The sequence below is a fragment of the Bos indicus genome, chromosome 18, assembly GCF_029378745.1.
Source record: "Bos indicus isolate NIAB-ARS_2022 breed Sahiwal x Tharparkar chromosome 18, NIAB-ARS_B.indTharparkar_mat_pri_1.0, whole genome shotgun sequence".
NCBI classification, from domain to species: Eukaryota; Metazoa; Chordata; class Mammalia; order Artiodactyla; family Bovidae; genus Bos; species Bos indicus.
The window spans coordinates 55,798,550-55,811,354 of record NC_091777.1 but is presented as its reverse complement, the minus strand read 5'-3'; the positions used below and the strand labels follow the sequence as shown (position 1 = coordinate 55,811,354).

The 12,805-nt window shown below is 53.0% G+C and overlaps 1 protein-coding gene across 4 annotated transcripts in view; it reads right to left on the bottom strand.

Annotated features, from left to right (window-relative positions):
- Positions 1–174: 174 nt before the first annotated feature.
- SULT2B1 (sulfotransferase family 2B member 1) overlaps positions 175–12,805 on the bottom strand; it is an 83,955-nt gene continuing 71,324 nt past the window's right edge. For 3 of the 4 annotated variants that reach the window (XM_070771407.1, XM_070771406.1, XM_070771408.1), the window contains 5 exons: positions 8,768–8,976; positions 6,065–6,191; positions 5,719–5,813; positions 2,306–2,486; positions 175–394 (listed from right to left, as the gene is read on the bottom strand). In XM_070771407.1, the coding sequence (XP_070627508.1) occupies positions 201–394; positions 2,306–2,486; positions 5,719–5,813; positions 6,065–6,191; positions 8,768–8,976 (806 nt within the window). In that variant the 3' untranslated portion in view covers positions 175–200. Of the gene's footprint in view, positions 395–2,305; positions 2,487–5,718; positions 5,814–6,064; positions 6,192–8,767; positions 8,977–9,461; positions 9,593–12,805 lie in introns of those variants that run through there. The other variant, XM_070771409.1, reaches the window with a different exon arrangement.

Sequence of the window (12,805 nt, the reverse complement as noted above, 5' to 3'; positions counted from 1 at the left end):
GGATTCTGGGTCACCGGCCCCACAGGCGTGCCGGGTGGGCTAGAGGATCTCGCCGTCCCCCAGGCCTTGGGCGCCCCCCTGGGGCCCCCATCCCAGCCTCCGAGTCCCCCGGCGGCGCCCCGGCCCGCCCGCCGGCGGCACATCCCCTCCGCGGCGCATCGAATAGCCCGCGCAGTAGAGAGACGCTTTTATTCTCAGGGTCACGGGTGGGGTGCTTCGGAGGCCTGATCTGGGTTGGGGCTCGGGCCGGGACCGGGGTCGGAGTCCGGACTGGCGTCCTCGGGGTCCACGTCCCAGGGGAAGGTCGGCAGCCCCCGCATCTGCTCGCGGTAGGCGCGGTCGAAGGCTTCACTCTGCGCCAACGTGAAGTGGTTCTTCCAGTCACCGCAGACCCCTGGAGGGAGCGGAGGGAAGGCGGAGCTGAGGCGCAGCCAGAGCGTCGTGCCCCCGCCCTAAGAAGCCAGCACCCTCTCTCCCACCTCCTGGCCTTTGCCCATGCTGTGCCCTTTGCTAGAACCACTGTCCTTCCCCTCCCCCACCCCATATCTCCATTTTGCTGAAGGCTGACAGTTTATCACTGGCCACCAGTCGCCTGGCCAGACCCCCGGGCACCATTCTTGCCCCTCCCCGTCAGGCTCTCTCTGCCCTGCTCACCCCTCCAGCAGACCTCTCCCCTTCCCCCCAACCTAAGCTCTTAAATATCTACCCAGAGCATCCGCCTCCCCATCTAGCATCCTTCCCCCGCATTGTATCACCTCCTCTTCCACCTGTCCTTCACCTTCCTGGCTAGCACAGGGCTTCCTGGCTCCAGCGCTGCTCTGACACTGGGAGCCAGTGCTTTCACGGATCAGGCTGAAGATGTGCCTCTCACAGCCACTGAGCAGGTGAGGGGTGTGACTGCTAGCTCCATGTGCCCCGAGGCAAACACTTGGGTCCCTCAAGTTGCTTTTTTAAAAAAATTTATCGTAAAAAATTATTATTAGTTATTTTTTACTTTTTTGTTCTGTTTGGCCTTACCATACAGAATATGAGATCTTAGTTCCCAGGCCAGGGATCGAACCTGCACTCCCAGCAGTGGAAGTGCAGACTCTTATCTGCTGGACCAGTAGGGGAATCCCCCCTCAAGTTTCTCATCTCATGGGATAATCGGGGGCACCAGCCATTACCTGGAATCCTGGGGCCAAAGTCATTTGGGTCACAGTGTTTTGAAGTTTTGCAAACGCACAAACCACACATTACATGACACCCCTAGTGAGGTTTCTGGGGGCTCCCTGTGACGGGCTGGCTAGTGGCGCCCCCACCAAGATGTCTATGACCTGACCCTTCGAACCTATGCACATGTGACCCGACATGGCAGAAGGGACTTCGCAGATGTCATTAAGTTAAAGATGTTAATGTTCAATGGCAAACATTCTTATAAGAGGGCCTTCCCAGGTGGCTCTAGCGGTAAAGAACCCACTTGCCAACGCAGGAGGTGTAAGAGACGCGGGTTCGGTCCCTGGGTCGGGGAGACTCCCTGGCCCAGCGTTGTTGCCTGGAGACTCCCATGGACAGAGGAGCCTAGCGGGCTCTAGTCCATGGAATCGCAGACTCGTCACTACTGTAGCAACTTAGCACCCACTCACTCCTCATTATAAGAGGGCACGGGGCGGGGGTCAGAGTCAGAGAGCAGAAGATGCTTTGAAGATGGAGGAAGGGACCACGAGCCAGGGAATACAGGCAGGTCTGGAAGCTGTGAAGGCAGGGAACTCGTTCCCCCCAGAGCCTCCATAGAAAACACGGTCCTGACACCTTAATTTTAGCTCAGTGAGGCTGATTTTGGACTTCTGACATCCAGAACAATAAGGCAGTGAATGTGTGTGTTTTTGTCCTTTATTATTATTATTTTGGCTGCACTGCACTATTTGGAAGACCTTAGCTCCCCCACCCTTGGACCACGGCAGTGGAAAGTGCTGAGTCCTGACCACTGGACCACCAGGAATTTCCCTGAACATGTGTTGTTTTAAGCCACTATGCGTGTGGTATTTGGTTCCAACAGGAATAGGAAACTAATACACTCCCACCCTCAGCCCGTCATCCAACACTTAACTATTTCTGGGGTGAACGTTAACCCTAAGAAGGGTTCACGAAGAAGACTCCAAACAGCCTCCTAGCGTTCAGAGCTGCTATGGCAACGCCCTTCAGCGTTTAGCATCAGCTGTGTGCCAAGCTCCGTGCTAACAGGCCCAGAGAGGTTAAGTGACTCGCCCAAGACACACAGCCAGGTGGTGGCCTAATGGGGCTTAGAGCCCCAGAGTCCCCTCACCTTTCCGGAGGAAGGCACCATGGCGCTGGTCCAGCAGGCTGTGGGGCAGCAGAGAGAAGTTGGACATGGGGTTGGCCTTCATGGCTTTGAAGGCCGAGTGTGCCACGACGGACTCCAGCGCCTCCTCGCCCAGTGGCCGGCTCAGGAACTGGCAGATGCGCTGCACGGAGCTGCGGAGATCCTGGGAGCAGAGGAGGTGTCAGCGGAAGGAGGGGACCCCAGGCCAGGAAGGGGCACCAGACCCAGAATCTGGATGCCTGAGCCCCCACCGCTGGAATCTGGGTGGGGGGGCAGGATTCTGTCTCTTTGCCTCAGTTTCCCCACCTCCAGGTGGAGGGGTTGGGCCGTGGCTTCTGGGGGTTTCTGCAGTGTGGGCTTTTGGAGGTTCTGTGGGGGCAAGGGAAGGATGGGTCTGGGTCGGAGGTCACAGCAGGAGGCAGGGGTTGGTCCAGCATCTCATGCAGAGTGAACGCTCCTTTAGATTCAAAATTGGTCTGTGCCCAACCCTGCCCCACTCCAGGTCCCAGAAGAGCCCTACCATTCACCCAGGGCCAAACTCCTGGCCTGGCCTTGGCTCCCCTTCCTCCCTACCCGCTCCCCCTCTTGCCCCTGTCAGTCGTCAGCCCCTGAGCCTCCTGCTTCAGCTCTCTGCCGCCTCCCCTCCTCTGTGCCCCCACAGCCCCCACCCCTGGCCCGGCCTCATTCTCCCCCTGTGAGCCCTCACCCCAGCCTCCGCCCTGGCCTTCTCACGGCCTCCCTGCCTCCAGTTCCCCACACCCAGAGCTGACCCTGTTCCTCCCCTGCTCCCAGCCCTCCTGTGGCTCCCCAGTGCCCCAATCCCCAGGCCTGGCTTTCTTTTTTTTTTTTTAATATTTATTTATTTAACTGTACCAGGTCTTAATTGGGGCATGTAGAATCTAGTTCCCTGACCAGGGATCGAACTCAGGCCCCTGCATTGGGAGCATGGAGTCTTAGCCACTGGACCACCAGGGAAGTACCCCCCACCCCGCCGCCACCAGGTCTGGCTTTTAACGTCAGGCGTGGCCAGGTCTTTCATCTCCTTCCTGAGCGGTCCTCGCTGTGGGCTTTGGCACGGGGCTGTCACAAAAGCCCTGCACCACCCTTCTCTGCCTGGCAAACTTACCCCTCCAGATGCCACCCAAACATCACCTCCCTTGTGACTGACGGTTCAAATCACTGTGGATTAAGCACCTCCTGTGTACCCATCTCTAGTCCAGGACTCTCAGGTATATTTGTGCCAATCCTCCCAATGGCTTGGCAGAGAGGTGTCATTACCCCCATCAGTGAGTGGAGGCTCAGAGAGGGAAAGACACTTGTCTAGGGTCACACAGCCAACAAGGAGCTCAGATTTGAGTCCCCAAAGTTCATGACCCTCCCGTCTATCTCCCTGCCTTCCCTGACATGCAGCACCTGGCACAGACGCTTGTGGTCAGCTCCACCGACCCCACGGCCTTGATTTTCCAGGTTATTCTTAGTTTCATAAGCATTTATCCTCTTGAACCGTTGATGTGTCCCAGAAATTCTAATGTGTTGGCTGTTCCTCACACCCAGGGGCAGCCCAGAAGCTCTGTCAGGCTGCGTGGCCCAGTTTTTGGTTCAGAGGATAAAGCTGGGTGGAAAAGATAGGGGAGGGGTGATGCCGAAGTCTTTTCTGGATCTTTCCATCAAAAGAGATTTACCAGAGTGGAAAATAAAATAAAATAAACCCATGGGATTCACAGTGAAGAGCTGTGTGCCTCGGGCAAGTTCTCAGCTCTCTTGAGGCTAAACTACCTCAGTTTGCTCCTCTATAAAATGGGAGCAATAATAATATTGGGGTCAGCCATTTAAATATACCATTTTCTGGACTTCCCTGGTGGCACAGTGGTTAAGAGTACGCCTGCTAATGCAGAGGACATGGATTCGATCCCTGATCTGGGAAGACTGCACATGCCTTGGAGCTACTAAGCCCGTGCGCCACAACTACAGAGTCCGCATGCGGCAACCACTGAAGCCTGCGTTCCTAGAGCCTGTGCTCTGCAACAAGAGAAGCCTGAGCTCTGCAATGAAGCAGAGTCCCTACTTGCCACCAGTAGAGAAAGGCCACACACAGCAGCAAGGGTCCGGAGCAAGCAAAATAGAAAATAAAATAAAGTATACCATTTTTTGCAATTTAAGAGGCTGAAACCTCTGCTATTATGGTTACCATAGCCAGATACGCCCTTGCTCGGAACCTAATCACTCTTACCTTGCACACTATGCTAACACTTTGCTGTCCCTTGTCAGATGGTCATGAGACGCCAATGCCAGGGACTGGGGTTCTCACAGCAACCCTTGAGCCAGCATTTTCCACCCATTTTTAAGGATGAGACCTCTGAGGTTCTGAGAGATTTTAAAGAGTCTTTCAATGGCTTTTCGAACACCAAAAGCCAGGCTCTTTCTGCTATACAGTGTCAACAGAAACCAGGACACAAAAAATACATGAAGCACACACGGGATGAGAATGTGTCTGGGGCCATGGGTGAACGAACACTGGAACCTCTTAGGTTCCTAGCCTCTCAGAATAGAGCTCTGTTAAGAACACAGAACAGGGGACTGCCCTGGCGGTCCAGTGGCTAAGACTATGCTTCCAATGCAAGGGGTTTGTGTTCGATCCCTGATTAGGGAACTAAGAGCCCACATGCCTTGAGGTGCCACAAAAATTTTTTAAAAAAATTTAAAAAGGAACATGGAACAGTTGGACACCTTCACTGTGGATCTGATCCAACTAGAAGCCCAGCGTCCTCCTTGCAGTCAGGCAAAGCCGTAGTCATTCTTCATGGCCCCTTCTTCCAGGCAGCCTTCCCTGATTTCCCCAGCCAGAAGGCCTTTCTCTCCCAGGTGCCTGTCCCAAGGACGTTCCACAGGGTCCAGCCAGGCTCTCTGTCTGCCTCCAAAGACCATTTTCTTCCATTGCTTCCCTCTGCCTTTTAGGTCACAACCATCAGGAAGCATCATCACTTCTTGAGGGTCAGGGTTCTGTAGCATCTCACTTAACCTCCCTTGCTTAGAGCCCACCTGTGGCTCCCACCTACTCAGAAAAAAGCCAAAGTCCTCACTCTGGGCCCCTATCCCCTCTCTGCCCTCGTATCCCACCCCACCCCCTCTCAGCTCTGGCCTCTTGGCTCCCTTTGGAACACTTCAATCACACTCTCACCTCAGGGCCTTTGCACAGACAATTCCCTTTGCCTGAGACACATTTTCCCCAGAGAGCTCCATGGCTCTCCCCTGACCACCCTTCTGAAAATCACGCCCATGTGCATTAGGGATGCTCTGCTCCCTGCTTGCCTTTTCTCCTTAGTTCTGTGGGAAGCGGAGCTGGTGGGTGGGAGGTGGGAGGGGGGGAGCGGGGCTGAGGTGGGGGAGGGGATCACCTGCTGCATCTCCTCGTAAGTAATAAACAGGAAGTTCTCTTTGCCCTTCATCCGAATCCAGCCCTTAATGTGGTCGAACCAGGAGCCGAACTGCACTGCGAGCAGAGAGACAGGAGGGTGAGGGACGGGGAGCCGAGCCAGCCCCCCTGGGGCTTGGAGGAGCCCAACCAACGCCCCATGGCCCCAGGCTTGGCCCCTCAGAGCTGGAGCCCTACCTCCAAGCCCCCACCACCCCACCACCCAGTCTCTGCCTTGCTGTCTCTCCCCACTTCCTTCTTGGCCCTCCTCCCATCTGGGCCTCCTTGGGGCTCACTGGCCCCCCAACCTCACATGCCCCAGTCCTCACCTTCGCCTTTGAGGAAGTTCTCCAGGAACTGGTCGGGCGTGCCAGGATCCTTCAACTGCCTGGCAATCTTGGAGTAGTGATAGAGTGAGACCGCCACATCCCGGGGGTTCCGGCCCATGTAGATCACCTGTGTGCGGGCAGGGGGAAGAGGGGAGAGGGTGTCAGTCCCTGAGGTTTCCTGACCTGCAGCCCTCTCCCTTCTGATATCTGCAGCAGGACGGACTCAGGGTAGACTTCTGGAGGGACTTCCCAGCTAATCAGGGTTCAGATCAGTTCGCCTCGGTCCATAGCAGGGGAAGGCACCCTCCAGCCACACTCTGGGAAAAGAGAGGGACTGTTTCGACACCAGGTAGAGGGGCAGTTTGGCTTCAAGAAATAAAGAGTGAAGGAGACAGGCATGCAGGGTAGGTGATGGAGATCATGGTGAGGGGCGATGACCAACAGAGAAAGGCGGCCACCTCTGCTTCCTATTCCCACGGCTGGGGCCCCAGCCTCCTCCCCAGCCTCCCAGCCTCCACACGGCCCCAGAGGCTCTTTCTACACGCACCTGACCGTGCCCTCCTTGGCCCTCTGCCCCAAGGTGGAGTCCCAGCCCCTGGGCCTGGCATTCAAGGCCCTGATGACCCGGTTCCAATCTGTTTGCCAGCTTGATGTTCTGCTACTAGCCTTACTCCAGCCCCATCAGATATGTCCTCTCTCAAGACCAAGGTTAGCCATGCAGGTGGTCAGTCACACCTACGTGGCCAACCTCCAACAAAAACCCTGGATGCCGAGGCTCGGGTGAGCTTCCCTGGTGTGTGACACTCCATGCGTGTTGTCACATGTCTTTGCCAGAGGACTGAGCACTGTCCATACAGCTCCACTGGGACAGACCCCATCAGAGCTGGTGCCTGGTCTCTTGTGGATGCGCTCCCAGGCACCTCTTCCCTTCACCAACTTTAATTTCTGTCCTTTCTCTGTGCTAAGTCGCTTCAGTCATGTCCGATTTTTTGCAACCCTATGGACTGTAGCCTGCCAGGCTTCTCTGTCTGTGGGGATTCTCCAGGCAAGAATACTGGAGTTGGTTGCTGTGCCCTCCTCCAGGGGATATTCCCAATCCGGAGACTGAACCTGAGTCTCCAGTGGCTCCTGCATTGCAGGCAGATCCTTTACCGCTGAGCCACCGGGGAAGCCTATCCTTTCATTGTGATAAGCTATAACTGTGACCATAACAGCTTTGCTGAGCTCTATGAGTCTTTATAGTGAATCACTGAGCCTGAAAGTGGTCTTAGGGACCCCTGGATTGCAATCCCCACCACTTCTCTGTCCGTACTCACTCCCTTCCTTGGTGATCACACCAGTCTCCTGGCTTTAATTCCTCTCTCCGTCTCTATTTCTTTATCTCTGTCTGTCTCTCTGTTTCCGTCTCTGTTTCTCTCTGTCTCTATTTATGTACACACACATCTCAACAGGTTGCAAACAGATGTGCCCAGCACACATCACTCCTGTCAAGCCCAGATTCGTCTCTCTCACTGTCCACCGGCATCCTCCACTTGGGTCACAGCAGAGCCCCCCACCTTCCCCCAAAACCTCTCCTTCCCTTCTCAGTCCACGGCAGCCCCAGCCTCCCAGCTCCTTACTGGACGTGCCAAACCCCCTGCCGTCACCCTTGACTGATGCTCCTCCCACACTCACATCCAACCTGCCGGCAAATATTCCTGGTTCCAGCTTCAGAATACACTCCAAACCCAGCCCTTTTTCCTTCACCTCCACAGCCACCGCCTTGTTTGTCTCCACGGCCACCTTGCACCTGGTCTGTCGCCTCCCCGCCCCCCTCCCTCCTCCCCTCCCCCGCCCCGCCCCGCACTCGCTTCTGCCCTCGCCCTGAGCGTCTGTTCCCTGCCTTGCAGCCAGAGGGCGCCCGGGAAAACCTAAGTTGGTCCCTGTTTCTCCTCTGCGCAGAGCCCGCCCCTGGCTCCTGTCCTCCTCAGAGACAAGCAAACTCCCCACCAAAGCCCGTGCGGCGCTTGCACATTGTGGCCCCTATTAAATCCCTGACCTCATCTCTGCTCCGCTCCCCTTGCTCACTTAGATCCAACCACACAGTCCTCCTGAGTAGACCTCAGGCCTGCCACACCCACCCCAGGGCCTTTGCACCTGCTCATGCCCCTGCCTGGAACATTCTTCCACCATCCCCGACACCCCCGTGGCTCCTCCCCTCACATCTCAAGTCTTTACTCAAATGGCATTGTCTTGCTGAGGCCTCCTTTGACCCCTCCGCTATTTAGAATTGCAACCCTTACCTCTAACTCCAACCCCCACCTTCTCCTCCTTCTCGATGTGAATATATCATCTTGGATGTATTAACTATTTTCCTTATTTTTAAAAAGATGCTTATATAAATTTATTTGGGGTCCAGGATCTTAGTCCCCCAACCAGAGATCAAACCCATGCCTCCTGCAATGGAAGCGTGGAATCCTAACCACTGGACCGCCAGGGAAGCCCCAGCATTTTCCTTATCTATTCCATCTGCTCTTGGCCTGCCCCCTTTAGAGCGTGGGCTCCCAAGGCAGGTGTTCCTGGGCATGTGTTTGCTGCTGTTCTAGATCAGGACCAGGCACATAGTGGCTGCTTAACATGCTGAGTTCATCAGAGAGTTATGCTCCACCCCTCTTCCACTCCCCCCTGCTCCAGCGACACACACACCCCTCCCTCCTCCTGTACCTTGGCCTTGGAGTTGAAGAAGGCCTTGGCGAAGAGCTGGATGGGGAGGTGGGAACTCATGAGGCGGGGGCTGGGCTGGTTGGGGAGGCTGAAGGCGCCCATGATGGCTTCACACCAGGGCGACCGCTTCCAGATGGGCACCGAGTGGATCCAGGAGGGGTCTCCGTCCTTTAGGATTAAGCTCAGGATCTCAATCATCCAGTTGGTCCCTGTTGGGAAAAACTGGGCAAGTTAATCGGAGGTAGGGCTTCCCTGGTGGCTCACACGGTAGAGAATCCACCTGCACTGGAGGAGACCCAGGTTCGATCCCTGGGTCGAGAAGATCCCCTGGAGGAGGAAATGGCAACCCACTCCAGTATTCTTGCCTGGAGAATTCCATGGAGAGAGGAGCCTGGCGGGCTACAGTCCATGGGGTCGCAAAGTGTCAGACATGACTGAGCCACTAACACTTTCACTTCCCCCCTGTCTGCGGGCTGGATGCAGAGATGCCAGTGGAAACTGGGGCTCCTGGGGATGGCAGAGCCATAAAGCGGAAGAAGCGAGGATGCCGGAATCTGCATGGATACCCCCCACCCTTCCCTCCATCCATCCCACACTGGTTGTGCAGAAGGCAAATGCCCCCCCCACCTCCACCCCCAGGGTACATAGGATTCATTCCCTATAGACCAAAACTGCAAGAAGAGAACAGCCCGACCGTTAAAGGAGGAGGCTGGGTCCTGTCCAGACCACATAGTTTTCGTTCTTGAAATCAGGAGACCTGCCCAGCCACACTTGCACAGAAAGGATCCTTGGAGTTCAAAGGGGAATGATGTCAAGAGATGTTCTACCCAGACCCCTTCCGGTAAAATTCATCTTGGCTAAGAGTTGCGTGTGCACACATGGGAAGATCCTGAGATATACCAAATACGGACTGTGAACCAGGCAAATCAAAATGATTGGCCAAAGGAAACCCGGAAGAAATGCCCCATAAAAGTAATTCAAACTGCCACAAAGGTGCGACTCAGAGACTCTCCCCCTGAGTCGGCCCGTGTACCTTTTCCTCTTAATACATAACTTGACTCGCGTCATGACTCTCCTTTTGGTAGAAATTCTTTTCTGCAAAGCCAGAGGGCCAGGGCCCTTATCACTGTCCACTGGTCTAGTAGCTGGGATCTGGCACTCTTACCGCCTCGACCCAGCCACTCTCTGGCTGGGAACCCAAGCCCGGCTCTAAGCCATTGCAGGCCGATGCCACCTGAGATCAGTTAGAATTTACAGGAATGAGAATAGATTCCTTTTTTTTTTTTTGCCTCACCACATGGCTTGTGGGATCTTTGTTCCCTGACCAGGGATTGGGACCAGGCCCTGGGCAATGAAAGCATGGAATCCTAACCACTGGGCTGTCAGGGAATTCCCGAGAAATAAATTTCTATTGGGTCAGCCTAATGAGATTCTGAAGCACTCCATTAATACACAGAGGAAGCTGCAACTGAATTCAGGTGGCTGGACTTAAAATCTCAGCGCTTTTCACTACCGCTTCTTGGGAATAAGCCCTTGATTTCTTTGGTGGTGGTTTAGTCATTTGGTCGTGTCGGTCTCTTGCGACCCCATGGACTGTAGCCCTCCAGGCTCCTCTGAACATGGGATTTCCCAGGTAAGAATACTGGAGTGGGTTACCATTTCCTTCTCCAGGGCATCTTCCTGATCCAGGGATCGAACCTGCATTGCAGGCGGATTCTTAACCAACTGAGCCATAGTGCCACAAACATCACATTGTAGGAAGGGCATCTCATTCATGACCAGGTTCTCAAGTCTGGGTTCCAGGAGACTGCCGGCAGGTCAGATGAGAAATAACAATAATATGAACAATCACTTGGTCTTAGTGTTACATCGTCCTGGATTCTAACAACTACCCTGTACCAGTTCCCAGTGTATCATCTCTCAGCTCCAAACCCGTTCCTGGTTCCCTGTTCCTTGACATTGGAGCTGGAGAGTATGATCAGATCGCATTGGCCACCTGGCGCAATGTGACGCTTGGTCAGTAGAGGGCGCTGGAGGAACCCTGCAGAAGGATGTGGTTTCTCTTCCTGGTTCTCCGGCTTCCCCCAGAAGGTTTTTTTTTAAAAAATATTTATTTATTCATTTTTAGTTGAGCTGGGTCTTCCTTGTGGTGTGAGGGCTTCTCACTGAGATGGCTTCTCTTGTTGCAGAGCAGGGCCTCTAGGCACGTGGGCTTCAGCAGTTGTGGCTCTTGGGCTTAGTTGCTCCCGGGCATGTGTGATCTCCCTGGACCAGGGATCGAACCCGTGTTCCCTGCACTGGCAGACAGATTCCTAACCACTGTATTACCAGGGAAGTCTCCCAGATGGCGCCTGTGACGGACAGAGGCCAGCAGCGCAGTGCGCAGAAAGATGCAGCAGTGTGTATAAAGTTTATATTGTGTATAATTGCAGAAGATGGGAAACCAGGATATGTGAATCAATAAGGAACTAGTTCAACAAGTAAAACAAGGATTCTTGTACATCCAGTGTTATGAAATACTATGGAACTGTAAAAACCAACAAAATCCCAGGAAGCTCTTTGTTTACAGTTCTAAGATGGGATGGTGTCAAAATACAAGGAAAAAGAAGGCAAAACCATTAAAAAAAATGAAGCAGAATGATGTGTATCATTTGTTAACTTTTGTGGGAAAAAAATAACAAAAAAATGTATGTTTTTGCTTGTACATAAAATTCTGAAAAGATACACAGAGACTGTTGGTGACTTGGGAGGAGAGGAATCTTTTGTACCTCTTTAATTTTGAACTATGAATACATGACTTTCTAAGAGAAATTAACATATTTTAAACTTAAAAAAAATCTAGAATAACTGGACATCATATGCAAAGAACCTTGATCTATACCTCATACTATGTGTAAAAATTATCTTAAAATGAATCTTAGACTTTAGTGTAAAATCTAAAACTGTAAAATTTCTGGAAGACAAAAAAGCCATCTTTATGACCTTGGTTTAGGAAAAGTTTCCTTAGCAATGACATCAAAGTCTGATCCATTAAAGAACAAATTGACAATGGGAGCTCATCAAAATTCAAACTTTTGCTCTGAGAAGACACTGAAAAGAAAATGAAAAGACAAGCCACAGACTTGGAGAAAATGCCTGTAAAAAGCATACCTGATAAAGGATGCATACTCAGATTACATAAAGAGCTCTCAAAACTCAATAATTAGAAAATCAACCAACCAATTAAAAAGAGTACAAAAAAAATCTGAGCAGACACATTGCTGAAAAAGGTATATAACAGCGGACTTCCTGGGTGGTCCAGTGGTTAAGAATCCACCTGCCAATGCAGGGGACACAAGTTCCATCCCTGGTCTGGGAAGATCCCACATGCCTCAGAGCAACTAAGCCCGCTCACCGCTATTACTCAGCCCTGGTTGCACAACTAATTGAAGCCTGCGTGCTCTAGGGCCCACGAGCCAAAGTTTCTCAGCTTGTATGCCGCAACTATTGAAGCCTGAGCGCCCTAGAACCCACACGCCACAGCTACTGAGCTTAAGTGCTGCAACTGCTGAAGCCCAGGCACGTAGAGCCTGTGCTCTGCAGCAAGAGAAGCCACTGCAATGAGAAGCCCGAGCACCACATGAAGAGTAGCCTTCACTCGCTGCAACTGGAGAAAGCCTGCACAAAAAAGCAAGGAAGGCCCAGTGCTGCAAAAAAAAAAAAAGATATATGATGGTTTGTAAGCCTCTGAAAAAATGCTCAGCTTCATCAGCCAGTAGACACATGCAAATACAAGCCACAATGAAATACTAGAGCACGTCTGTTAGAGTGATTTTGCAGGGACTCTCCTGGTGGTCCAGAGGTTAAGACTTCCTGCTTCCACTGCACATAGCAGGGGATCTGCCCCTGGTTGGGGAACTAGGATCCCACATTCCCTGTGGTGTGACCGAAAAAAAAAGAAAAAGAATGTTTTTTTAAAAAAACTTGACAATATCAAGTGTTGACAAGGAAGCAGAGCATCTGGAGTCCACCGATCTTGCTGGTGAGAACACAAGAGGG